General features: G+C 38.2%; 1 protein-coding gene across 1 annotated transcript; it reads left to right on the top strand.

Moving 5' to 3' along the window:
• Nucleotides 1-10949: 10949 nt before the first annotated feature.
• On the top strand, nt 10950-21125 carry LOC135770547 (uncharacterized). The gene is made up of 5 exons (XM_065280207.1): nt 10950-11240; nt 15308-15566; nt 15679-15712; nt 16150-16321; nt 19341-21125. Exons 1-5 carry the CDS (start codon nt 11198-11200, stop codon nt 19694-19696), a joined length of 864 nt encoding a protein of 287 aa, XP_065136279.1. The 5' UTR covers nt 10950-11197; the 3' UTR covers nt 19697-21125.
• The last annotated feature ends 4805 nt before the right edge of the window (nt 21126-25930 follow it).

The raw sequence follows: 25930 nt of genomic DNA, 5'->3' as shown, positions 1-25930 counted from the left end.
ACCAAACAGAATACCTTTTTTTTCTTCAAACATATTTTTATGTAACTTTATGTATGTAAGCAGAGGAAAAAATTTAAATTAATATATTCTACAATTAAATAAGAGCGAGTACACATAAGCACTTCACAAACACATGACAACAAATAGGCCTAATACAGACAAACACCCAGGATGTAAATTGTTAAAGCCAACTTACAAGGGCAGATATCCTTTGCACTGTATAATGCCAAGCTATCATAAAATGTCATTTTTCATTCATTAATAGTGATTTTTTTCAATCATTAATAGCGAACAAATATAAAGCTATTAAGATGATTATTAAGTGATATTTATTTGGAGGGGGTGCCCTTTTTCAGTTTCAGCACATGCCCCTCAAAAGGTCTGTGCACGGCCCTGCATACGTACATACAATACATAAAATAATAAAGAATACATTTAGCTTTCAGTCATTCAGTCTCACCTTTTATCAAAACAAGTAACTATTCTTCTGTGGCCAGAAGCATCCCACCTCTGCAGGACCCTTTTGGGATCCACTTCCATGTTTCTGTGGACATTCATGAGTGCAAGACCAGACAGCCTCTCATCACCTGTAGTAGATCGAAGCCAGGTTTTGAGACGACGTAATGCTGAAAAAGACCTTTCACAAGAGCAAGTGGTGACTGGCAACGTCAGGAAGATGCAAAGGATGCATTGGATGTTAGGATAGAAATCCATGTCTATGTTCTGCAATGTTTCCTGTGCAGTTTCCGGGAGAGGATCAGTGTAGTTCTGGAAACGATGCTTCCATCTGTGTATTTCCTGCTCTGCAGCATCAGGTTGAGGCAGGTCCTCTTTGTACCATGACAAGAGAAGGTCCTCTTTCTCTTCACTCAGCTGTGGCAGAGCTTTGGGCACTAAGAAGGCTGCAAGCAGGGCCGGTTCATTGGATTCGGCAAATCGGGTCCTCAGTTCTGTGGTGACATGGTCAATGAAGGGAAGAAATAAATTCAGCCTAAAATGCTCTCCAACTGATTCTGCAGATACATTGCCTCTCTGTTGTTGTTTTACTGCTATTCTCTTCTTCACAGAGACAACATCAATGGTACTGGCCAGCTGCACTGCTTTTTGATACATTGTGTTGTATCTCTCCTCACTGCGTAGGATTTCTATGACTTCAGCCACTTCTCTTCCTTCTTTATATGCACTTACTATGTCCACATTTGGAGATTGCAGTCTTGTGGTCAATGGCAATATATATCCAAGAACGTTGTGCATTACTACTGCTGTAACAATTGTATCATATGACTCAATGCTGTTCCTCAATGTAGTGGCTTTTTGAGAATTGTGATGTGTCCCTTCACTTTCTATGTCTTGAAGTGCAGAGTGTATAGGACCAAGCTTTGAAAGGAAAGCACCCACTGTCTTTATTCTGGACCCCCATCTGGTATCCGACATCAATGGAATTTCTCCCCTGGTCCCTTCACTTCCCTGCTCTTGCAAAACATGCTCTTGGAGCATGTTCTTCTTTGGGGCTGAGGCAGAGAAGAAAACGGCTATCTTCTCAATGATGCCCATGGTGTTCCTCACTATTGGGACATCTGTACACCCATGGACCACCACGAGGTTCAAGGCATGGCTACGGCAATGAGTGAACAGTGCCCGCGGCTGCTGCTCCCTTATCTTCTGCTGCACTCCACCCAACCTACCACTCATGGTGCTGGCACCATCATACCCTTGGCCCCGTAGAAAAGACACATGAAGTCCCCACCTCCCTAACTGTGGCGTGAGAGATGGATGCAGCATCCTGCTTTTCAAGTGGACAGAATCCCAAAAAATCTTCTTTAATATCAAACTCATCTGATACATAGCGGATGCAGATAGATAACTGCTCCGTCCCACTAATGTCTAATGACTCATCAGCTAAAACCGAGAAGTACTTAGCTTTGTGAATTTTCTGAACAATTTTGTCTTGAATTTCAGCCCCACAACATGCAATCATCTCATTTTGTATTTGGGGTGAAAGGTATTTTGCATTTCCAGGGGCATTCTCAAGGTGTTTTTTCAGTGCTTCATCAAATGAGGATTTCCAGTTAACAAAGTGGCTAAAGTTTCCATCCTCTTCACGATTTTCCAAATTATAATTGCCTCGAAATGCAATGTTTCTTGAACCCAGATTTATCACTATATCAAGAATTGATAACAAAACTTTATGGTTGGTCTCAACTTTGTCTGAGTATGTCTTACTGATTACCGAATGTATATCTTTCTTCTGTCCTTTTATTACACTTAGGAAATTTTCTGCCAACTCAGAAGCTGCCATATGTCCTGGAGTGTTGCCATGATTTGAGATGATTCCCCTTTTCTCACCTAGAGCATTTTTCCAGTCCCTAAATCCATCCCTGAATCATTCAAGGTGAAAACCAGAGTGAAGCAAGGTTGTATCCTCTCGCCAATCCTCTTCTCACTGGCCATTGACTGGATCATGTGCTGCACCACAGAGGGCAGGAAACAAGGAATTCAGTGGACGCTGACTTCAGTGCTGGAGGACCTGGATTATGCTGATGACATTGGATTGCTGGCAAGCAGACACCAGGATATCCAACAGAAGACACAACAGTTGGCACAGACAGCAAGCAGTATAGGTCTACGAGTCAACACGGGGAAGACTCAAGTGTTGAAGAAGAATATCAGAGTAGGAGACTCAATCAACATTAATGACCAGCCTCTGCAAGAAGTGGATGAGTACATATATCTGGGTAGTATGGTTGCTACAGATGGAGAATGCACGAGGGAAATCATTATAAGAATCAGCAAGGCCAATCAGGCTTTTGCAATGCTAAAGCCTATCTGGAGGACAACTAACCTCAGCATCCACACGAAAATCCGTATCTTTAAGAGCAACGTGTTAAGCGTCCTTTTGTATGGGGCAGAGTGCTGGAAGACCACTGTTACCATCGAACACAAGCTTGAAGTTTTCCAAACCAAGTGCCTGCAACGAATCATGAGGATCTTCTGGCCTAACATTATCTCAAATGAGGAACTCCGGCACAGATCTGGCACAAACACCATCACTGAAACCATAGCAACACGTCGATGGAGATGGCTTGGCCATGTCTGCAGAATGCCCCCTGACTCACTACCAAGGGTGGCACTGAGATGGACTCCTCAGGGTAAAAGGAAACGGGGCCGACCCAAAGAGACCTGGCGTCGAACTGTGGAGCGAGAACTCAAGTCCAGAGGGCTCACCCTGCAGACCGCTCCCGCAACAGCAACCGACAGAATAAAATGGTGTTCCCTTGTAGTCGCCTCAAGCACCAGACGGCGCAAAGAGGATTGAATGAAAAAAAAATCCATCCCTCTGGAATGTGTTGTTTGACCCTTTCTGACTGTTGAACAGTATACACACACAACAATATGCTGCATCCTCAGATGGAGAGTACCGAGGGGTATTTATTTTCCCACTCAACACTATACCTCAACAGCCTTTTCCCAAATTGCCTTTGGGGATATATATACTGGTCCCTACTCCATTTGTTTTGAAGGATGCTCTGCCTCTCTTCATCAGAGTAGTGGCTTCTGCATTTATATAATGCAGGGTCATTGGCTGCAAAGATTGAGCCTTTGGACACAGTGAGTGCCACATCTTCACTGTCTTGGGAGGGCCCTTCACCTATTATTTCCCTCTCTTCTCCTTCTAAATCTTTCTCCTCCTCAACTGCCTGACTTCTCTCTCCTGTCTCCTCTGTTGAATTTAACATAATAATAATAATAATAATAATAATGTAATGTCTCACAACAGGCCAGAGTTCAGTTAACAGGTACATTAACACACTAGCACAACCTGCAGGCCATGCTTATTAAAGCTCACGTAACACACGCTGTTTCTGCATTTCTGATACTAATCTGGAGTACCTATGGAGTAGTATGACATCCTTTATATCTCTGAAGAGTCTTTAGTTTAATCAGATTTATAAAAGAAAGATTAGCTTTACCGAATCTTTCCGATAACGTACGAAAAAATGAAGAAGGAGGAGTTATAACACGGGAGGAGCGAGTACGAGTCATGCAACACTATACAACACTGTTTTAACTTATGATTCACTACATGTTCGTGTCATTTATATAATATACACACGCGCCTATTTCCAACATAAGACAGAAGTCTTACTTACCACGTGTAACTCGTCATGAAAATGCACCGCATCAAACACACACGCAAAACTCCGCTGCTAATCCGGATAATAAACTATATCCATTGTTTCCATAAGGCTGGATGTCTTCTCCTTACATCCAAAAACACACTTCTTGTTGTGCCATTGTTGACTTTTGAAATTAAACAAAGCTGAGTGGCGTGATAAGCTGTTAGCAAGCTCTAGCGTCTCCCGCTGACTGACGGCTGGGCGGGGTTTTCCGGGGGAAGTTTTCCGGCGGAAGCCCATATAAAGAAGTGATACGTATCGAAAACCCCTGAAACGTCAGTTAGAACCGTAATCGAAAAAAATTAGCCGAAACTTGTACGAACCCTGGCGAAGTGCATTCGGCACAGAAATACTCTGAAACACGCCCAACTGCATTTTTGACACTTTGCCTACGTTTAGCATGAGGAAACAACTCTATAACTGTGTTAATAAGTCAGAATGCTTGAAATACCATTAAACCCCCCCTTTAAAAGGTAATAGGCTATCCATCACTTCACAACACATTCATCATCCATCTAATATTTATGATTAATTGTCAGTGCAGATTAGCTAGCCACTGGATTTCAGTATTCCAGTAGGATATACACTACCAGTCAAACGTTTGGGGTCACTCACTCGTTCTTTATTTATATATTTTTTCATATTACAGAATAATAATAAACCCCTCCAAACTACAGCATAGCACAAATGTAACTATGTCTGAGAGAATTATGTTGGTGACTAAAAGCATCCAAAATAAATCAAAACTCTGTTACATTTCATCATCTGAAGTGCAGTCATCCTTTGCTTAGAAAATGCAAAACCGTACATGTCATTTTGTCAAGAAGCTTCTTAAATTTTCAATTTAGGATGAATTTTAAAGAGTATAGAAAGAGTTCATATATAATCTGGGCTCTTATTGGCTGCTTTATCTTCAATATGAAGTCATCTATTTCAAATATAAAAGTTTTGTTTTCTAATAATCTGTTTGGCACAGTATTTTTGTCTACAAAAGTAATTTCAATCATTTAACCATACAACTTAAGATTAAATGATTTTTAAGATCATAGATAATATTTTAGTGAAGTGACCCTAAACTTTTGAACAGTAGGCTAGTGTAGGTTTGAATCTCATTTTATTGCATCTCATATTGTAGGCTATTTGATGCATATCCATTAACTTTCTCACCTTCCCTCCTTCTCTTTGTCTGCTCATTTTCTGCTGGCTTTCCAAATGATAATTTAGTTTGTTGCAACCTTTTCATTTTCGGTCATCATTTGAATGAAAACAACAGTCAGAAATCACATCGCGTGGCGTGACGCGTCAACTTTATTTTGAACAATGGATTTGTGGGTATTGAAGTTTATGTGAGATGCGCGAGCGGGAGTGACACTGCGTTCCGTTCTTTAATTGGTTTAGGAAACACTCCGATAAAAGCCGACAACTTAGGTTTCGTTTTGAGATGGCAGCGGTATTTGCAAGTACGTGTGTCACGTGATGTCTGTAGATGCGAGGATAACTGTTTTCACGGCTATTTTTCGGCTATTTTCACATCAAAATGAAACGAAACTTAAAGAAAAACTACCGAGGACATGACCTCGGTGTCCTCAATGGTAGCTACGGCCATGGTCACAGTCCTGTCCTTTGGACTTTTAGTTTATGTTGCGTCTTTGTTCTGTGCTCCCCAGTCTTGTACCCTTATTTTGAAGTTCTGTATTCTGTCTTCCATGTTTGTAGTTTGTTTGTTCATTGGTCCTTGTGTGATTGTTTCCCAGTTGTATCAGGTTAGCCCATGTATATATATAGCCCCAGTGTTTCAAATGTCTTTTGTCAATTGTTTTATGTTAAATAAAGTCACTTGCACATGGATCCGCTGACTCTGCCTGCCTAGGGATGTGCGGAGCGATGCTTTTGAAGCAGTGATGCTTCTACAGCCAAACTGGTTTAAAGCTTCAAAGCTTTTGACACTTTCCTCCACATCGCCATCTGGTGGTCAATAAAAAATCATACACAACCAGCATCATCCAGATGTTTTGTATGGCCACATAATTTTAAGATACATAGCAGTATATTACATTATGTGTCATTTTATTGACATCAAATTTGTTGAGGTTTCATTGCACTGATGCTTGGCTATTCTTAATTTTTAAAATTATTCAATATTAGTTCTTGACTACACCACATTATAGACATACATTGTTTGGAAACAGAAATTCACAAACCTCTAGAGTGGCGTTTGCATTGCAGCTCTGGGTCTTCTGGGTCTCACTGACCTGGCTGTCCAAGAGCTCCCAAGGTTTCCTGGAGAAGCTGGATTCAGGGTTCCATGAGAGGTTGATGACACTGCTTGTGATGTAGACTGTCTGGTTGATCGGATTATTGTAGTACATTAACCTTCATGGGGATTCAGCTTCACGGGCATTGTCCTGATTGCCAAGCTCAAGGGTCTTAAAGCGGGGGTCCAGCAACGTCGCTACAGCTAATATACAGATTGACTCGACATTCCGACATTGTCTGGTGGTGTATTGCTGCAGAGCCAACCCTAAGAATACAGCTGCTGGGTTGGTTGCAGGCCTGTTTTTTTCATCCTGATTATTGGAATCACCTTCGAAGCTGACACGCTCTTCTCCTCAGAGAGCTCTCTTGTGGCATGTATAAAGGGTGCCAGCACTTCCAGGCTTTGCAAGATGTCCTCAAAGTCAACACTTGAAAGTGGCATGATGTCACTAGACAGACTGGCCAAGGCAGCACCAACAGGCTCTCGGAGGTCGAGGAGTTTTTTACAGCATGTCATGGGTGCTATTGCATCTGGTTTCAACTTCCTGCACAAGCTCCAGGGGCTTCTTACCCAATCTTTCCTATGCAAGGATAAGTTTATCGTTGGCCTTTGCACTACTTCGAAAATAAGTTACCATTCTACTTGATCTGGTTTGAATATCTGTCAATGCCTCATGTTGCTCACTGCCTTTTTGACAATGAGGTTAAGAGTATGGGCAAAGCATGGTAGATGGCAAAGCCCCAGCTTTTCAGTGGCTGCTACCATGTTGGCCGCATTGGCGGTCACAATTGTAGTCACCATTCCAGTGAGGCTCCAGTCAGTAATGAGGTCGGACAAAGCCTCTTTGATGTTGTCAGAGGTGTGGGTTTTAGAAAATTTTGCCACTCCCAGGAGAACTGATCCCAGATGTGTGTTGGCATCTGTGTAGTGGCAGGTGACTCCCTGATATGAGTCTATCGTCAGAGAAGTCCACATGTCTGCAGTGAGACAGACAGCAGGGATGTTGTGTAATTGTGCCACTGCCTTTTCTTTCTCCACTGCATACTTCTCACTCATCATTGCCTTTAGTGTTTTTCTGTATTGCAGAGTGTAGGTAGGATCCAGCTTCTTCACTAAAGCTCTGAAATCCTCATCTTCCACAATAGAGAAAAGCTGAAGATCTTTAACTATCATGTTGAGGAGGGCGTCATCAAGCTCTTTCTTCTGTCCTAAAGATACACAATACAATGACCACATTAGCAGAACCCACAAGGAGTTCAGATAGGTAGACTATAATAGGCAATAGCCAGCTAAATTGTTTGTTTGGGGTCAGTCCAAAAAAACACACTTTTTTTAGAACAGTAACTACTTATTTGTCTTTTATTAAGAGCGTTTCACTTATTTTGTGTAATTATCATCATTAATAACTTTAACTGAATAATACGGATAAAGAAATGTTACCTTCAGTTGGCACAGACTGGGCCTTTGAATTTAAAGTATTGTCTGCCACAGTTAGTGGATGTTTTGCACGTAGATGGCGAAGCATTGAAGAGGTGTTGTTGGAATTAAACAAACTTTGATCACATATACCACATACTACGTCTGTGGGACTCTCCCGACTGAAGTGATCCCACACCTGAGAACAGGGTCTGTTCCGTGCATTTTCCATAATTAATTATTAGCGTGAATGATCTAGTCAGACAGCGTCTACAAACAGCAAAAAGTACTGTGATTGAGGAAGGACTTTTATTCTTTATTGAGTGATGGATGAGCCGGAAAAGGGTTAATTGACACTCAAACAACATGGTCAAAATGGTTTTATTATTATTATTTAATGAACAACGATACACATGCACATACAATGTTATAAACTAATCATTTAATGCATTAACTAGATAGACCACAGCACGCGCTGTGTTTTTAAACCTGCAAAACATGTCAGTGAGGGAACAAACCTTTGTTTCCATAGGTCACATGACAGCCTCATTTCAAGATAGGCTCCAGAGCACTGTTTCGAAACAATAGTGTGACTGACCAAACTATGGAGCCAGCAGTGACTCTCACCTGTCTCCAGCAGGGTGAGGGGTCCCTTGATTCAAGATTCAAAGCGTTTATTGTCATGTACCCAGTAAGGAAACAGGTTTCCCTGAGCAATGAAATTCTTAATTTGCCGTCCACAGAGAATGCCAGGACTGTACATACATACACAAACTCAAACGGATACATACACATATACAATGTATGAACATATAGGAGAAAAAAATATATATATTTGTATAATTAATTAGTTCAATATGGCTGGTGAGTTCTCTTCTTCTTTTTCCGCAGGTCCACTATCATCTCCTTTGTCTTGTCTGTGTTGAGGGTGAGATTGTTGTCCTCACACCATGCCACAAGACTGGCCACCTCCTTCCTGTAGGCCGCTTCGTCATTGCCTGTGATGCATCCTATCACTTCGTGAAGGATTAAATCAACCCGTCAGTGACATCTTCATCCGTGTTGGTCTTCGAGGGTCATTGGCACAATTTCTGGATTTCACCTTGTAGCTGGTCAGGTGAGTCAGGCTGAGGAGGAAGCTTCACCTAAACAGTTTTGTGGACAAGACAGCCACCACGCCCGAGCCAGCAGACAAGATGGCCACCACGCCCAAAGCAGTGGACAAGACTGCAGATTGCAACGGTGCAATCTGCACTCTGTTCTTCTGTTCCCAAAGAAGTCTCTGCAGCCCATGAACCTGAATCTCCTGAACCTCCTGTCACGGTCAAAGAGGATGAACCAGAGTCCCCAGAGCTTCCTGTCATGGCAGAGAAGGCTGAACCTAAGTACCTTGAGTTTCCTATCCCGACCAAGTTGGCTGAGCCTGTGTTCACCAAGTTTTCTGTCATAACCATGTGGGCTGAATCCGTGTTTCTTGAGTGTCTTGTCACAGCCACAATGGTTGCTCCTGAATCCTCTGTGTTCTGTAGGTCAGCCAAGATAGTTGCTCCCGAACTCCCTTAACTCTCTATCCTCTCCATGATGGCCGTGTCCGAGCTCCATAGACTCTCTGCCTGTCGAAGATGTCCGTTCCCAAACTCCAATCTCTCTGCCATGACCAAGATGGCCATCCCTGAATTCTCTAACCTGTCCAAGCTGGCCTCTCTTCCTCTTTTTCCAGGTTATGAACACCACCAGCGCCACCATGGTTTCCAGTTCTGCCCTGGTTCCTGTCGCCACCGGTGCCACCTTAGCTTTCCTCTCTTCCTGGGTTTCTGTTGCCTCTTTGTCCTTTGTGTTTACCCAGGTTCCTGTTGATATTGACGCCGCTTAGGGTTAAGTTCCTTCCTGGTTTCTGATCCGGCCTGGCCCTCTTTTCCATTTAGGAGGGCCTTGAAGCCGCCCCTAGGGAGAGGGCTATGTCATGGTCATGGCCTTGTGTCTTTGGACTTTTAGTTTATGTGGCACCCTGTTCGGTGCTCCCCAGTCTTCTACCCATATTTTAAAGTTCTGTATTCTGCCGTCCATAAAAATTATTTATTCTGTAAACACATTTGTGACCCTGCCTGTGAAAACTAGGCTAAAGTCCATAACAAACATCACAAATTGATTTCACTAATATTTTAACAGAGTGTTCTTAACATTATGTAGGATGATTTTATGTAGTAAACAATACATTTTTCAAAATATGCCTTTAGCTGGGTTTTCACAGGCAGGGTCACATTAGTCAGAAGGCTGTGGGCTTAACATAACAACTTTTATCTTACTGTTGCAGGACTGTTACATAACACAATCATGATAGGACGCCTAAGATTTAATGACATCAATCCACGTTTTCTCATTATTTCCCACACGTTATTTTCAAAAACAATCAATATTACATAGAGAACAGGGCTGAGAAGCGTATGCCTGGTCTGAGTGAGATTACCAGTGACCGCTGATACACAGAACAGCTGCAGGAAAAAACAATCCCACGTCTGATAATCCAGTCAACGCTGATGGAGGACATAAACTATGATTTCAGGCCAGAGAGAGACGGCTTACCGCAAACATCAGAGAGAATTTAATGACTCTAAAGAGATGACCTCACACAAACCATACTTTATAACAGCTGTATAATTACAATTTTCTCTTCTTACTTTCTTTTAAAGGATATTATTCATACCTGCATGTACATACATTTTTAAAATACACAAAAGTTTAGCTGATTGTAAGTGGTAAACAATGAAACTTTATTCAACATTTCTTATATCTGAAAGTAAATTATTAGCATTATTGCGCTATAAGCCATGATATCACACCAGGTGGGTAATATTGGCACAATGGGATTGAGGTAAAGTTTAGATGTTTCATAAATAAGTATTGTAAACAAATTAAAGCAATTATCCTACAAAACGCATTGTACACTTTAATAATAAAACACATGTCATTTAAATATAAATTTTTTTTAGATTACCTGATAAAACATTTCAGTGATTGATTAAAGATCATACACATATCACAGACATTCTGCATTCAGCTTCTGTAAGTTTAGTTTCTGACTGGTGGCTTATGTTTGCATGTGATGTTTTTGAGCACTGGTGTGTTTTCTCTTTCAGAAGCAGTTTTTACAATCCCATAATGCCTTGCTCAGCATCCAGAGATTGGGCACTGTTGAGGGAAATGTCCTAAATGAGTAGGGATTATTGCTCTCTCTCTCTCTCTCTCTCTCTCTCTCTCTCTCTCTCTTTCTCTCTCATTTGAGAGCAAAGCCACAGCTTCAATGCTTTGAATGCTTTGTATCTTTGCTGCTTGACTGAGCACAGGAATGAACACAGCAGTGGTACACAGAGGATTCCTCAGGAAATACGGTAAAGCTTCAGGTTTCCTCTCTTTTCTTTAGTTTACTTTGCACACTACAGCTCTCCTGGACTGTTTAATGTTTTAGTCACATTTATCTATACATACCATATATCAGTCAGTTTTAAAGGAGTAATGATACGCTATTGCAGTAAAACAATTGTTATTATGTATTGGTGTGTATGTAGTAATTAATTTTTCATGAAACTGTACATCTATTATTTTATATTTATTATGTTTTATTTAACTTTTTAAGCATTGCACCACAGATACTTTAACGATGTTATTATTATGACCCAGAATATAATATTACTTGAAATGCATACAACATTTTTGTGTCGATACAAAATTCGATTAAATAGAATGAATCTACCGATACAACATTCGACTAAACAGAATGAATCTACCGATACTGATAGATAGTTTTAGCTTTTACTCAAATTACTTTACAATTATTATGTTATGATATCCTAGAAGTCCAGAGCACACAATCTGCAGTACTGTTGACATTGTGACCCAAATCCAAATAATTACACAGCATGAGTTCTTATATGTGTTTTTTACCATTTTGATTGTCAGGATATAATCTGCCCTGATCATCTGCTATTTTTAAACAATCAGCCAATGTCCTATAGTGGGAAAAATGCTTTTATCTGCCGATACCAAATATATAGGCCGATATGTGCTTTACATAAAGTGTGGTTGTACATTTACTTACGTTTTCATACACACTGAAACGTATAGCCTAATATCAATGTTTTGACAGGACTAATACGTTAATTATTTACATATTAACAGCTTTACAGACTTATAGATTTGTGTGTATTCCTATTTATAATTATTAAAATCGAGGGTATTGGTGTTTCTTACTCATATTAATGACATGTTTTCAGTCGTATTTTCTTATTTATTTAAAACCGTTTACTCATTTACCTCATGACTTTCAGGGAATCAAACAAGACTACACTTTAAAGCCTTATAATAAATACAATTTCTGTAATCATTTAACCATTTTGCAATATTTAGTTTGTTTGCCATGACACACAAAAGGCGTTTTCTCCTATGCAGTCTTCTCTTATGCCACAATAATTACACCGAAACACAACATAAAATCACAAAAGATGTTAATTTTATTCATTTTGTTTTTCATATTTTAAATATAATTGTTGCAAAATGTTGCAAATATGTCTTAATTGTAGGCTTTTGCATGTATTTAAACATACAAAAATATGTTTGTGTTTTTGAAAGTTACGTATTAATATTACTATTAACAGTGAGACCAGGCTGATATTTCAGTGTATCCCTAAAATTAACCCAGTATATCCTACTGTATAGCTGTTATACTGTATAGCTGTTTGCACAGATTATGATCTGTCCTGCATAGTCTGTATAACAAAGACCTTATACTGTAGAAAGCATTGTATAATATACAGTACAACCGTTTCAGAATGTGCAGATATAATCAAGTTTCAATAGTACCACTGTAAATCTGTTTACATGTTTTATAGCAGTGGTTCTGGTTTGGCTTCATAATACAGATTTTTACATTGAACACCAAAACTAATGTTATTATCTTATATGCAGTTAATTATGTTCATGTAGCATTGAATTTTCCCGACTTTCCTTAATCTAATTTGTAGGGCATCAAGGATCTTGAACATTGTAGTATTATAGTACTCGTTCTGTCACACAATTGGTGAGGTTCTTCAGTATTCTTTGACATTAATCCATCAGAGGTTTATATAATCTCTAATCTAATCTAAACTCTTTATCAACTGCTTTCTGGCTTTCACAGGATAACATGTGTCACACACCTCTGTCTGGTTTGTCTCTCTGTGTTTTTCTTGTAATTAGGTCAAATGATGGTGATGGTCCCAAGTTGTCACTGGAGCAGTACACTTTAAAAAATGTCCTAATATTTACCATTCATATGCAGATATGTATACATTTGGTACCATGTAGCTTTGAGGTACTAGTATAAACTCTTTGGGGCGATTTCCCGGACAGGGATTAGACTAGTCCTAGACTAAAACATTTTGAAGAGCTGTCCAAACTGAAAAAAACTTGCACTGTCATATCTTAAAATACATCAGGGCCCTTTGTTTTGCCTCAAAATGCACACAGGTAATATTTTTAGTAAGGCATGTTTGTTAAAACTAGTTATATTTCCTAATTAAACTAAGGCCTAGTCCTGGATTAAGCTAATCCCTGTCCGGGAAACCGCCCCTTTAGGTGTGAAATTGTACTTTTTGAAAGGTACCACCCCAGTGACAGCTAGGGACCATTTGTGACCTTTCTATTTTCTGACAGTAGCTGCGTTTCCATTAGAGCCGATTCACACCGGATGCGTGGCGTGTCCGTTTTTATTTAGGCTCCAATGTTAACAGGTTTGACCGTGCACACCGCCGGCATGACACGCACGTCTCAGAAAAAACACATGCATAATAGGAATAGGACCGAGTGACGCCTATTTTTCACGCCACACGCAAGCGTCTTGGAAGCGTCAGGTCAGTTTATCAATAGGAAACATACATGTATACAGAATAGGCTAGCAGTAGCGCTGGGTCAGAAACGCTTCTGGTAAGCAATGGCATAGAAAACGCCACGCAGCTGCCATGCGAAAGACAAGCAACAGACTCGCCACGCATCCGGTGTGAATCGGCCCTTACCCTTTAAATTGCGCAAATTGACATTGCAAATTGAAAATACGGCTAATGGAAACTCATCAATTTCGCAAAAACTCCTGTATATCGCAAAAACTTTTAAATGCTCATGTGGTTTTTCATGCAAACGCGAAAAGGCTTATTTCTCTAAACTGCAAAAAGAAACACTTTATTGGCATTTTCAGGTTACCTGATGTAAGTAAGTCACATAATTATTATTAAAAGATGAAGCAGTATGTACTAAAACCTACAAGAAACACCTCGATACGTGTCTGCTCCCAGATATATGAAGCTTTCCTTGCCAGTAATGTTTGAATAACACTCCTTCATCTCTTATGATTAAAAATAATGCACTATGAGGCTACCTCCAACAAACACCTACAGATTGCTGCTCCTAAGTATAAGAGGCTTTCCTTGGCATTAATGTTTGGATAAAACTCTTACAACTCCTTCGGTTAAAAATAATGCCTAGTGCGGTGGATGTGATAATAGTAAACCTACCAACATCAGTCGATGTGATGTTTGGAATGACTTATCGCGAGAAAAAAAAACTATGCCTCAGTTCAAAATATAATTGATTAATGGAAGGAATGGAATGGTCCGTGAGGACCAATCAAAAACAGAACTACAGTACAACGGATTACAAACATGGATGAGATGGGAAGAAGTTAAACTAACTTAAAATTATAAGGCAACTTACAAAGATCACATTTCTGATTTTACTTAATTAAGTCTATAAAATCCACTAAACTTATTTAAATAAATAAACCTATAGTCTTTATTTATTATTGTTATGTAAGGGATAATGTATAGGCACCCGGTTTGTTATCACAGAAATAAGCCCTGACAGTGTGATCAGGTAATATTTCACGATAACAATCATAAGAAGGTCAAAATATTGATTTGAAAAATTCTATTAGCTAATTTTTAATGCAGACCTTCTGTGAGAAAAAACCTGTTTACTTTCGATATTAAGATAAGTCAAGACGCTCAGATGTCACGAGTACTAACTATGTCAGTACATTTTTCTTCTGGAAAGATTAAAACATTGTACAAAACATGTTTTAAAGAAAAATTTAGCAGCTTAGGGATTAAGTATTGGTTAACAACTATTGCTTATTGGCGAACCACGAATTTAGGATGAGGATAGTTTAAGAATTGGTGATATGATAATGGCCCACTAACAAATACAGTAAACTAATTACATTCATGAGCTCAACTGCAACAAATATTTAAATAATACATAAAAAAATCCCTTTATTGTTGTTCTAAGGGTATTATCAAATTTTTTTTAACCGAAGAGGTTTATGATTTCTTGGTTATATTTCTATCACGTGGAGGCACTAATTCAAGTAACAGCTACATTGTTTTCTGACCCGGTGTTATTTTTTTCTTTTCTATTCTTTTCTTTTAAGGAGGCTTTATGTTCAAGCAATGGAAGGAAAAATATCTGGTGTTAACTGTAGAAGGAAATCTGATGGTGTGCCGAGATGCAGACTCACCGCCTGACCAGGTTGTGGCGCTGCAGAGCAATTGTGAGTCCATAGTGGAGGGAAAAGAAATTCTGGATTTGCCCCGTTTACCCGCTGGAGGACGCAGAGACAGCTGCTTTGCCATCATATTACCCCAAGACAAATTTCTTCTTTTGCTCTCAGACAATCCTGATGAGTGCAGGTAAAGTCTGATTCAAGAAATTCAAATCATTTCACATAGATATTTGTGGTTTAGGACAGAAGATATTCTTAAAATGAGAGGAATTGCAACTAATGGTTTTTATTCCCAACAGTCAATGGCTGAAGGTACTCAGGAAGGTGAAAGAGGTAAATAATTATTTGTTAAAACAACACTTTACCATGCTTCCTTATCATAAGATTGCAATTATCAGATACTTAAAACATAACAGGTTTTCTTTTCCCATTAAAACCTGGAAATAAGAGTATAAACAATTAAGAGGTTAAAATTGCAACAAAATATTTAAGATTCTGCATTTGGATCAAAGCAAATGAATAATGCCTTTTGATGTTGAGCAGTGTGGTTTCATGAATGTAGTCCAAATGCTTACAGACTCGAACATCTGGATTATTCTCAGTGAATGTTATATAATATGTCAACGCCAGATCCTATATCAATGATAAGTGTTTTAATCTCACATGAGAGATAAGCAGATATATGGATTAGAAAGCTGTTTCAGTACATGTTTCTGTACTCTCTCTCTCTCTCTCTCTCTCTCTCTCTCTCTCTCTCTCTCTTTACTCAGGGTGTGACCTCACCACTTGCACTAAAGAGACAGCAGAGCATCACACCCTGCATCACAGACAGAGAACTGCTTTCGGACATCTCCAGTGACAAAGACTCGTCTCCCCTCTTTAGTGACATGACCCTGAACTCCCCATGTGTCCGCTCCAGAGAAAACTCCTTCAGACAGAGAGGTGTGGATTCAAACCAGTCTTCCTTCACATACAAAAGTGCAATTTACCATGGGGGGGGTCTGGGGTGGTCCAGAACCTCCTATTAGCATTGAGGGACCCACTATAAAGCACAACAATATGAATTTAAGGCGTCCACCCTTTTTTTAATATAATTAAAATACTACATGAATATAAAATTCTCGTGCTGTGGTGCCACAAAGCAATCCTCTCCATTATTTGTAAATAATGTAAATGCTCAAGTGCGCCTCACGCTGGTTTCTGGAGGAATTGACAGATTGTTAAATTTGGGTTAGGTTAGGGGATTCTAAAAAACTCTTGTCAAACTATTATTTCACGATAAATGATTGATTATTGGTCGTTTCATTTGGCAATATTAATTTACTTTCTGCTATTTAATTGCAAAGCGTTGTTTGGAAAAGCAGAATTAGGTCAATTCAGTAGTTGGTTTTGTTCCTCTACTTGAAAGGCAAGGCAAGTTTATTTTTATAGCACATTTCATACACAGAGGTCATTCAAAGTCCTTTACATAGAAATGAGAAAACAATATGTAAATAAAGAAGTACGGCCCACAAACTGAAGGAGAACAATCTTTAATTTTAAAGTGCAGTTGTTTTGTGGTAATCCTCCTGGCATCTCTCGCAGGTTATGATTTTGTATGCAATCTGTGTGTCTTTCATATTACTCACTTTAAGACTACTAATTAATTTGTAGTCTATTTTATTTTAAATTGCATACATCACAATTTTACAAAAAAAAAAATATGCAGCATGAAGTTGAATTAACTTGGGTTTGCAGGTAAATTTAACATACTATTTTGTGATAGTTTGTGATAAATTTACGAAACTTATAAAAACAAGTTGAGTACCTACACTCAAAAAAGCCTCATCAGTGGAAAGTGTTTTAATTGCGTGGCAATTTCCACGTAAAATTATTACATTGAACCAATGTGATTTTCTAAATATGACTTTATAACATTGACCTAATGTAACTTTTATAAAAAAAAACATATCAGATAAATGTAATTTAATTACATGGACATTAATTACATCACATTCATCTGATGTTTTTTTTTTAAATAAGAATTTCATTAGGTCAGTGTAATAAAGTCATATTTAGAAAACCACATACCTAAACAATAATACAATTAAGAGACTTAATATTTATAGAAGAAACAAATAATAGACTTAAGACCAAAGACTGTTTGTTAGATACCCAAAACAAAACTCATCTGTGACCATCAGACACAGATATCAAAAGCAGGGTTTTTAAGGAGTGGCCGAGATGAGCCTAGATGAGCGCTGACACCTGCTGGTCGTGCCTAGAACTCACACTTTCAATATTGTCAGATCAAAAACATTAAATAGGCGCTATCTTTACTAATCGACTGCAGATTTTACATATATAATCTCACCTAAAATAATCTTAAAAGTACACTTTCTTACCCAGAGAAAGAGAAATATTGAGAAACTGCTTTGGCTTGCGCTATGTACAACCGATTTCATGTACAACCTGGACAATTGACATTTCTCCAAAGAAAAAATGCATCTGTTTATAAATGTTTAATATTAAAACTTGATCTAAAATAGATGATTTACGGTCATTAAATGAATGCCAGTGAGGTTCAGGACACCAACTCAAATTTCACTTGTTTATCAAAGTAGCTTTATTCTTATTATATGTACAACATGAACATTTACATATACATTTACATATATGTCAAATACTCCAATACTCTTCTAGTTTACTACAACTATTCCTTTATGCCAAAGGCCAGATGTATATTGATATCTCTCTGCAGACGCTCAGTTAAAATGCTGCTTTATGACCTCCACTTCACTTTTGCCTTCACCTCTGCCACAAATCACTCAGATAAGAGTATAAGATAACTCCTACCGTGTTTACAGCAACAAATTATTCAGTAGGTTATACTACAACAATTACAGGCACAGGAGTCAACCCGGGTAAAGTGGGACATCTTACTTTCACACAGCGACAACATTGCTCATATTAGGTCTGCCAGGTGTATATATTCTTACAATTCATTAAATGATTTGTAAGAATGAGGACAAAATGAATATTTTTATTTTTGTTGTTTTAAAAATTGTTGCCAAAAATTGGCATATATATTGTAGATGACGTCTGTAATTGTAGCAATAAGGATGTATTTGTTAACATTTACCTCAAATGGACATTTCACCCAAAATGTCAATTATCCCATGATTTACTCACCCTCATGCCATCCTGGGTGTATATGAATATCATCTTTCAGATCAACACTATCTGAGTTATATTAGAAAATGTCCTGGCCCTCCATGCTTTATAATGGAAGTAAATTGTGCTCCTGATTTTGAAGCTTTATAAACTATAATAACTAGCTTAATAATGTGGCTAACGGCCAATGTGCGTTCTCGAGAGAGAGTGTTTTTTTTCTGCATGTGATGTAGGACGTAGCGTACAAGTCATAAGATCCGGTGAGAATAGCTCAATATCCTATTGTCCTATATCGAAATACTCAATAATTTGTTTTAAAATCTTTGTTTTAGACTTTTAACTTGTAACAGACATTTTATTTTTCTCTTCCCTTTGCACATGAATGTTCACCACTACACCCTGCGTCATTCACTGGAAAACTACTCTCTCGCTTTCTAGAATGTGCATAGGCCTTTATCGAGGCAAGTTATAGTTTATAAAGTTTTAAATATGGATATTTTTCTAACAAAATCTCATCGATTCCAATATCCAATGGTAACCAATAGTAACAAATACAACCTTATTGTAAACCTTTTTAACTTTTATAATGATACTATTTACAGTGTGAGTTTTGTTCTTTATTTTGGTTTGATGATTTGATGTTAAGCATTTTACTGCTTTGGGATCAACATGGCAAACATCATCAATCTTCATTAGATTTAAATACATTGAACACTTTGTTTTGTTGTCACTGTTTTTTATGAACACAGCAGAAACTATTGCCGAGATCATTGACATGTTTATGTGCCATATCTGTTTTGAACTTTAGGCAGCATAAACCAGCGGTCTCCCCGCAGTCCCACCGTAGCTCCGCCCCTTCGATCTGCAGACTGTCTGCGGCATGGAAACAGCAGCGACGCGCGGGCCGTAAGAGCCGTCTGTCTGCTGATGGGGGGAGCAGCCGCGTCCTCGGCTCTGGCCTACTTGAACACCTGTCCACCGTCCTCCTCTAACGTGTCAGTCCGTGCTCCTGATATGACCCACTCCACAGCTTTCTCTGAGATAGGAGGAAGTGGTTCATATCACGCCTGCAGTCAGGCCATAGAGTCGCCACATTTTAACAGCTTTGACTTTGAAGGAGATTCTGATTTTGATGCTTTTGACTGTGGAGGGTTTGCATTTTAAGTTTATTCAGGGAAATATGTTTTACCTTATCTGCAGGGTTCCCACGGTCATAACCAACCTGCGAGTGTTTCCAGCCCAGGAAGATTGTGAAAATGTAATTTATAATAAACCTTTCTATAGTAGTTAATATAAATTATTTTAAATTATGCTTAGATAAAACTTTTTATGAATTAGTATTGTAATAGTTGTTTGTAGGTGCAAACTCTGTTAGATTATCAAAAAAGATATTTCATTAATAACAAGGGTCTTTAAAAAAATCATGTTCTGATAAATTAATTGGTCAAAAGGTATAGGAACTTGTTTTTTCTATAAAAAAGTAATTTTATAGAAGTTAAAATTAATGCTGTTTTGTTCTACTACTATTAATTTGGTTTGATGATCCTCTTTAGACATTCTGTTAAATATAAGTAACACAACACCTGCATGTAAACAGATTCTCATAAAATTAGTTAAGTATAAAAATGTTTTGTGTAATAAGTAATTAATAATACGACAATTTACATGACAGTATAAGAATTCAATGAGAAACAATATTTTGCGGAATAAAAAACAATTAAAAATGTCCACACAATTACACTAAAAAAAAAATGCTGGGTTATTTTCAACCAACCCATTCGCACGAAGTTCATATAAATAGCAATCAGTGTGAAAAGTTGTGCATTACAAATGGCAAATTCCAATTTTGTGTGCATATGATTTTTGGCGTTTAAATTATTGTCGCTTGTGTTTGGGGTTAGACTCTGGATTTGCTTTAAATGTCATTAAATAGATGGGTTTCTCAATGTTTTTGTCTATTTTTAAACCATGGTTTGCTTGGAGTTGAGGGGAAAAATGGAGTTTGGATGTCATTTTATGCATAAAAAACCTTTGTTCTAACCCCAAACCCAAGGGATAATGGTAAAATAAACAGAAAAGGGTTAAACCAATACATGAAACGACAAGAAAAGATGTGCTGTATAAGTAAATGGTAAGAACTTGTGTATCATATGCAAGCAAAATTACAATTTGGGGTATGTTTTGCACGAGTCCAATGATAACCTCAATGATCTTTTAAAATAGGATTTAAAAAAAATGCTAAATGTAATTTATTTTTACTTTTGTGTCCATTGATTTTAAACAATAGGTTCCCATGTTAAGATATCTACACTTATTTTGATGCTTGTTTGCTTAGTTCAACAGCTTTGTTTCTCAGATACCTGCAGCATTTCACAAATACAGTTTATGACTGAAAACAGTTCTTATCACTATCACATTGTATAAAAGGACAAGAGGAATTTGTTGAATAAGCATTTTAGATAATCTTTTTTGTGTTACTTGTGATTTCAGTAGCTTTGCATTTTAATGTGCAATAATTCTGTTTTTGTTATATTTATTTTTCCCTTCCTTATTGTCCCTCTTTTTCCTTAGTCTTTGACATTACATGTGTGTGAGTCTACACTCTTAAAACGAATGTGTTAAATTAACACATCTTGTGTCTAGTTAAGGACAACACACCTAGTGTGTTGTCCTTAATTTAACACATCTCTGTGTTATTTTTAGAACAACACACTTTGTGTTGTTTTAACACATCTTGTGTTGTCCCTTTTATTTATATGAACTCTAAATCAGCACGAAATAACACATAATGTGTTAAAAACAACACATAATGTGTTAAATAGTTTAACACAAAGCAATGTGTTAAAATTAACACATCCATGGTGTGTTAATTTTAACACATTGTTTTGTGTTAAACTATTTAACACATTATGTGTTAATTTTAACACATTATGTGTCATTTCGTGCTGATTTAGAGTTCATATAAATAAAAGGGACAACACAAGATGTGTTAAAACAACACAAAGTGTGTTGTTCTAAAAATAACACAGAGATGTGTTAAATTAAGGACAACACACTAGGTGTGTTGTCCTTAACTAGACACAAGATGTGTTAATTTAACACATTCGTTTTAAGAGTGTATGTAAGTGAGCACAAAGGTGGGTGATCTTTAAACTAAAATAAAGTGTCATGTCATAGTGAATATGAGTCAATTCATCTGTCATTCACCAGCGTGACCATGCAAGAACAGAGAAACTTGTTTATAGTGTGTTTAATGACAAGGCAAAATCACAGGATGATGAAGCAGATTTGCTGTGGAAACTATCAATAGCTATTTACATGCAACCAAATAATCAGTTTGTAATCGTATTGATGGCTGAGTCAGATAGAAAATCCTTCATGTTAACACCTTTATCAATACAATTGAGGTCAATCGGATGCAAATTTTATGCATATTGAAAAGGATGGTGTGGTCCGATCTGTGATCCAATCATCAGGAGAAAAGCATGTAAATGCATGAATCGTAGTATTTTCTCAATCAGATGCAAAAATACATTGTGCTTACGTTCACATCTTAGCAATGTGAACGTAAGCATAGCAAGGCAATGGGAACATTCTGCAGCGTTCATGTCTTTTATAACTTTACATAAAGCAATAAAATATTGTTGTGCCTTTTGAAAAGTGTGTTTTCATTGTCTACATTTGAAAATTTCTTAAGAACAACAGACTATGACACTCATATTGCACTGCAGTTTTATTTGCACATTTAAGGAATAGTTCATCCCAAAATAAACATTTGGTCTTCTAGAAGCCCAGAAGAGTATATGTCACATCCCTCTTCAGCTCTTTATTGGCTAGCGGTTGCTCTATTATGGATTAAGGCATTGCTGCTTATATAGAAAATGTCCATCTTCACTCCCTCATGTCAATGAATGGTGCCTTGTAGTATCTTAACAAAAGAGCACAAAATCACTCTCCCATTCATTCACCTTCACTGCCCATCGCCAGTGAAACAATCTTCAAAACACAATTTATAATCACTCCTCATGATATAAAAAACAGCATAACAAAAACCTTACAGTACTTTTTCTGTGAACACTTAACAGGAACATTTCTGAATGCTCACTCTATAGTTAAAGAGCACCTATTATGTCCCTTTTACAAGATGTAATATAAGTCCCAGGTGTGCCTAGAATGTGTTTGTGAAATACCCCACAGATCATTTATTATAGCATGTCCAATATGCACCTATTTGGGTGGGAGCAAGCAAAAACACAGTGTTTGTGTTTAAAGTAGCACCTTTAAATGCTAAATATGTTCATTTATTTTTTTATAGTGAACGCTTTCTGTTAAACGTAGTGACACAGATCTGATTTCAGTGCAGTCCGGAGTGAAATAATTGACACCAGCGGTTCCCAAACTTTTTTTCCTGTGCACCCCCTTTATATGTTCCAACCGGGTTGGCGCACCCCCAATCCCAACCCCCCCCCCCCCCCAAAAAAAAAAAAACACGCACCAAAGCTTTGTTTTCTTGCCATAAAGACTCATGTTTAATCATGCGCAAATAACCAGGGATGTAAAAAGTTGGACCAGACCACCATTACATTTTTCCTCTCGCGTACCCCTGGGGGTTGCGCGTTACACACTTTGGGAATCCCTGATTTACATGATTGACTAAAGCCTGGTATACACTATGTGATTTTAAAAAGTCCTTTAGGATTGTTGCTTGCCACACTGTGCGATCAAGATCGTAGTTAAGTCCATGTCACACTGTATGATCTCAGTTCCCATCAATGTCAGACTGTACGAGTTTAAAGACTTTTAAAAATCGGACGCACGCAAACAAACGCGTCCGCAGTTTGGGCGAACACACGCTAAAGCGAAGGCTAGCAAACCGAAACAACATCTAGCGTTCATTTTAATCATGACTTGTCTCAAGCATAAAACAGGCATGTGATTGGCTAAGGACAAAAAAGCAGGAAAATATATCAAGACCCCCCCCACACACACACACGCTAATCAAACTGGTGGCGGATCTATACGGATAGTAAAGTAGGACCCATAACAACTTATTTGAACAAAAAAACACATTTTAATTTATTTTACAGCTAGATGTGCAACATGCAACTTTTTTGTACAGTATGACACATAACAACTTATTTGGTGGATGTGTAACAGTGGGAATCAAAAGCAAGTGTCTTGTCCACTGCTCCATCACCACCTCTCTCTACAACAACAACCACGACAAAAAAAAATGTTTTAACTTATTTTTGTTTTACATTTTTACACAACTTTAACAGCTAAATGTGCCACATGCAAATGTTCATGTCAAAAGAAGGCCTATTTTGCAGACATCCAAACAAAATGTAGGCAATGGCTTATAAAGAACTAAAGGCATGGCTACTTTTAATTTGATACTTTAAGTAAATTTCCAAGCCTGTACTTTGATACTTTTACTTGAGTAAAGAAGTTAAATCAGTACTTCTATTTTTACCAGAGTATTTTTTTAATACAAATATCTGTCAAATGTGCTACACAGGACCTTTAGTTATGATAAAGTGTCTTAAAGGTCTCTTTTTCTAATTTTAGACCCCTGTAGATGAGTAACTTTGTTAAACATAAACAATAGAAAGTTGACACTAATAAATAAAAGCAATTGTACAAAAAAGTACAGGAGCTATTTATTTTAATCAAACTGGTCAACCTTAAAACTTTAAAAACACGAAACCTTTGAAACAAACTATGATACAGATGCCGTTTCTCAATCCTAAGGCTGCAGTCTTCCGGAGGTCGCATTTCTAAGCTGCATACGTCATCAAGACTCATCAAGAGTCACAATATTAACAATAATGAAGTTTACTATTATTCTTAGTTAATCGTAAATTGTTGTAATATGTTTATGACATCCGAATGTAATGCTCAGTTAGGTCAAACCAGGCTCGATGACGTATGCAACCTGCATGAGACCTCCGGAGGCTGCAGCCTTCCGATTGAGAAACGTTCAGAGGTAACTTATTTCCTTGCCTTTTTTTCGGAACCAATATTGTTGCATCGTCCCTCTCTCAGTCCCCACCAGGATTTTCTGCAATGGTGCTCGTTTTTCCTCTCATTTCTGTGAAAATTGACGCTCCAAATCCACCAAGTAAACCGACGTGTATATGTTTGCCGCTTTGTTTCGCGTCACGCGAGTGACAGCCAAACGTCGCAAATGAGGAGAAGAGAGGAGAGAAACGATCGGGTCTGATTGGTGAATGGTGAATACAATCATACTTCGCCATCCGCCATTTGCGAATGGTCGGAAACACGTCCTTGTTGATACTTGGAAAGGAAGGAAAATGCATCTCTTTGTCATCTGACGTGCTGCCCGGTGTGGCCCTGTTGCGCGGGGACGGCGATTGTGGTTCCGTCCAGGGTTATTATGGCGACGGCTGTAAGATACCCCCCTCCCCCCTATTTAATTTTTTTTTTACATATCTGCATGATTCACGTAGGTCACATTTTCAGGTCGGAAAATCCGGAATTCCGGATTAATCCGGAAAAATCACATCCCTGATAAAACAAGAAAAAACGAAGGAGACGAGTACCTGGCATTTGTATTTCCAGCGCGATTTCTCTCCAGGCTGCTTCATTTTTATCCTATACAGTGGCGATGACACATTGTACAAACACATTTATGTTTCCATAACTCCACAAGTTTCTCTTTCTGCAGTACAGTCTATCTGGCTCATTTTGACATTTGTCTGCGTTGATATGTTGTTGTCGCCGCACTATTTGCGTCATCTGGTTCTGTGCTTCTAATGGGTTTTGATTTGCCGGTTGTCGTAGGGAGATGTCACATAGCAGGATTGTCTCACTACATTTCTGACACTGCCAGAACTTTGTCAGAGGATAATTTTGATCGCAACGGTCATTAATCGGCTGTCTGTGAACATGTCAAACTAGCGATCAAAGACGGCAGATTTTAGCCTAGGATTCCAGAAATCTTTTAGGATTTCAAAATTTGTCCCGGACAGCTAAATCGTGGCTAAAATCTCACCGTGTGCACAGGGCTTAATACTGCTTATACAGCACAGTCTGTCAGAAGTTGTGGGCGGGTCTTAGCAATGTGATGTCACAATGACACGACATGCAGTCTTTACTGGTAATTTACTGGTAAATTGCAGTTAACAAGTCATGTGTAAACAGAACCTTTCTATTAAATCAGTGCTGCTAATTTACCAGTAAGAGAGGTTGTAAGATTACCAGTAATTTACCAGTAAGTGCTAAGTTTGAACCAAAAATACAGATTACCGGCATTTAGAACGGATGACGTCAGACTGCCTTAATCATGACTTTTTGATCCAAAAATACGGACAGTGGATATGAAGTCATAACCCGCCATTGTTTACAAATACAACACTGAGCTTGCTGCGCTACAGG

The sequence above is a fragment of the Paramisgurnus dabryanus genome, chromosome 8, assembly GCF_030506205.2.
Source record: "Paramisgurnus dabryanus chromosome 8, PD_genome_1.1, whole genome shotgun sequence".
NCBI lineage: Eukaryota > Metazoa > Chordata > Actinopteri > Cypriniformes > Cobitidae > Paramisgurnus > Paramisgurnus dabryanus.
The sequence above is the reverse complement of the archived record's forward strand: the minus strand, read 5'-3'. Positions and strand labels throughout refer to the sequence as shown.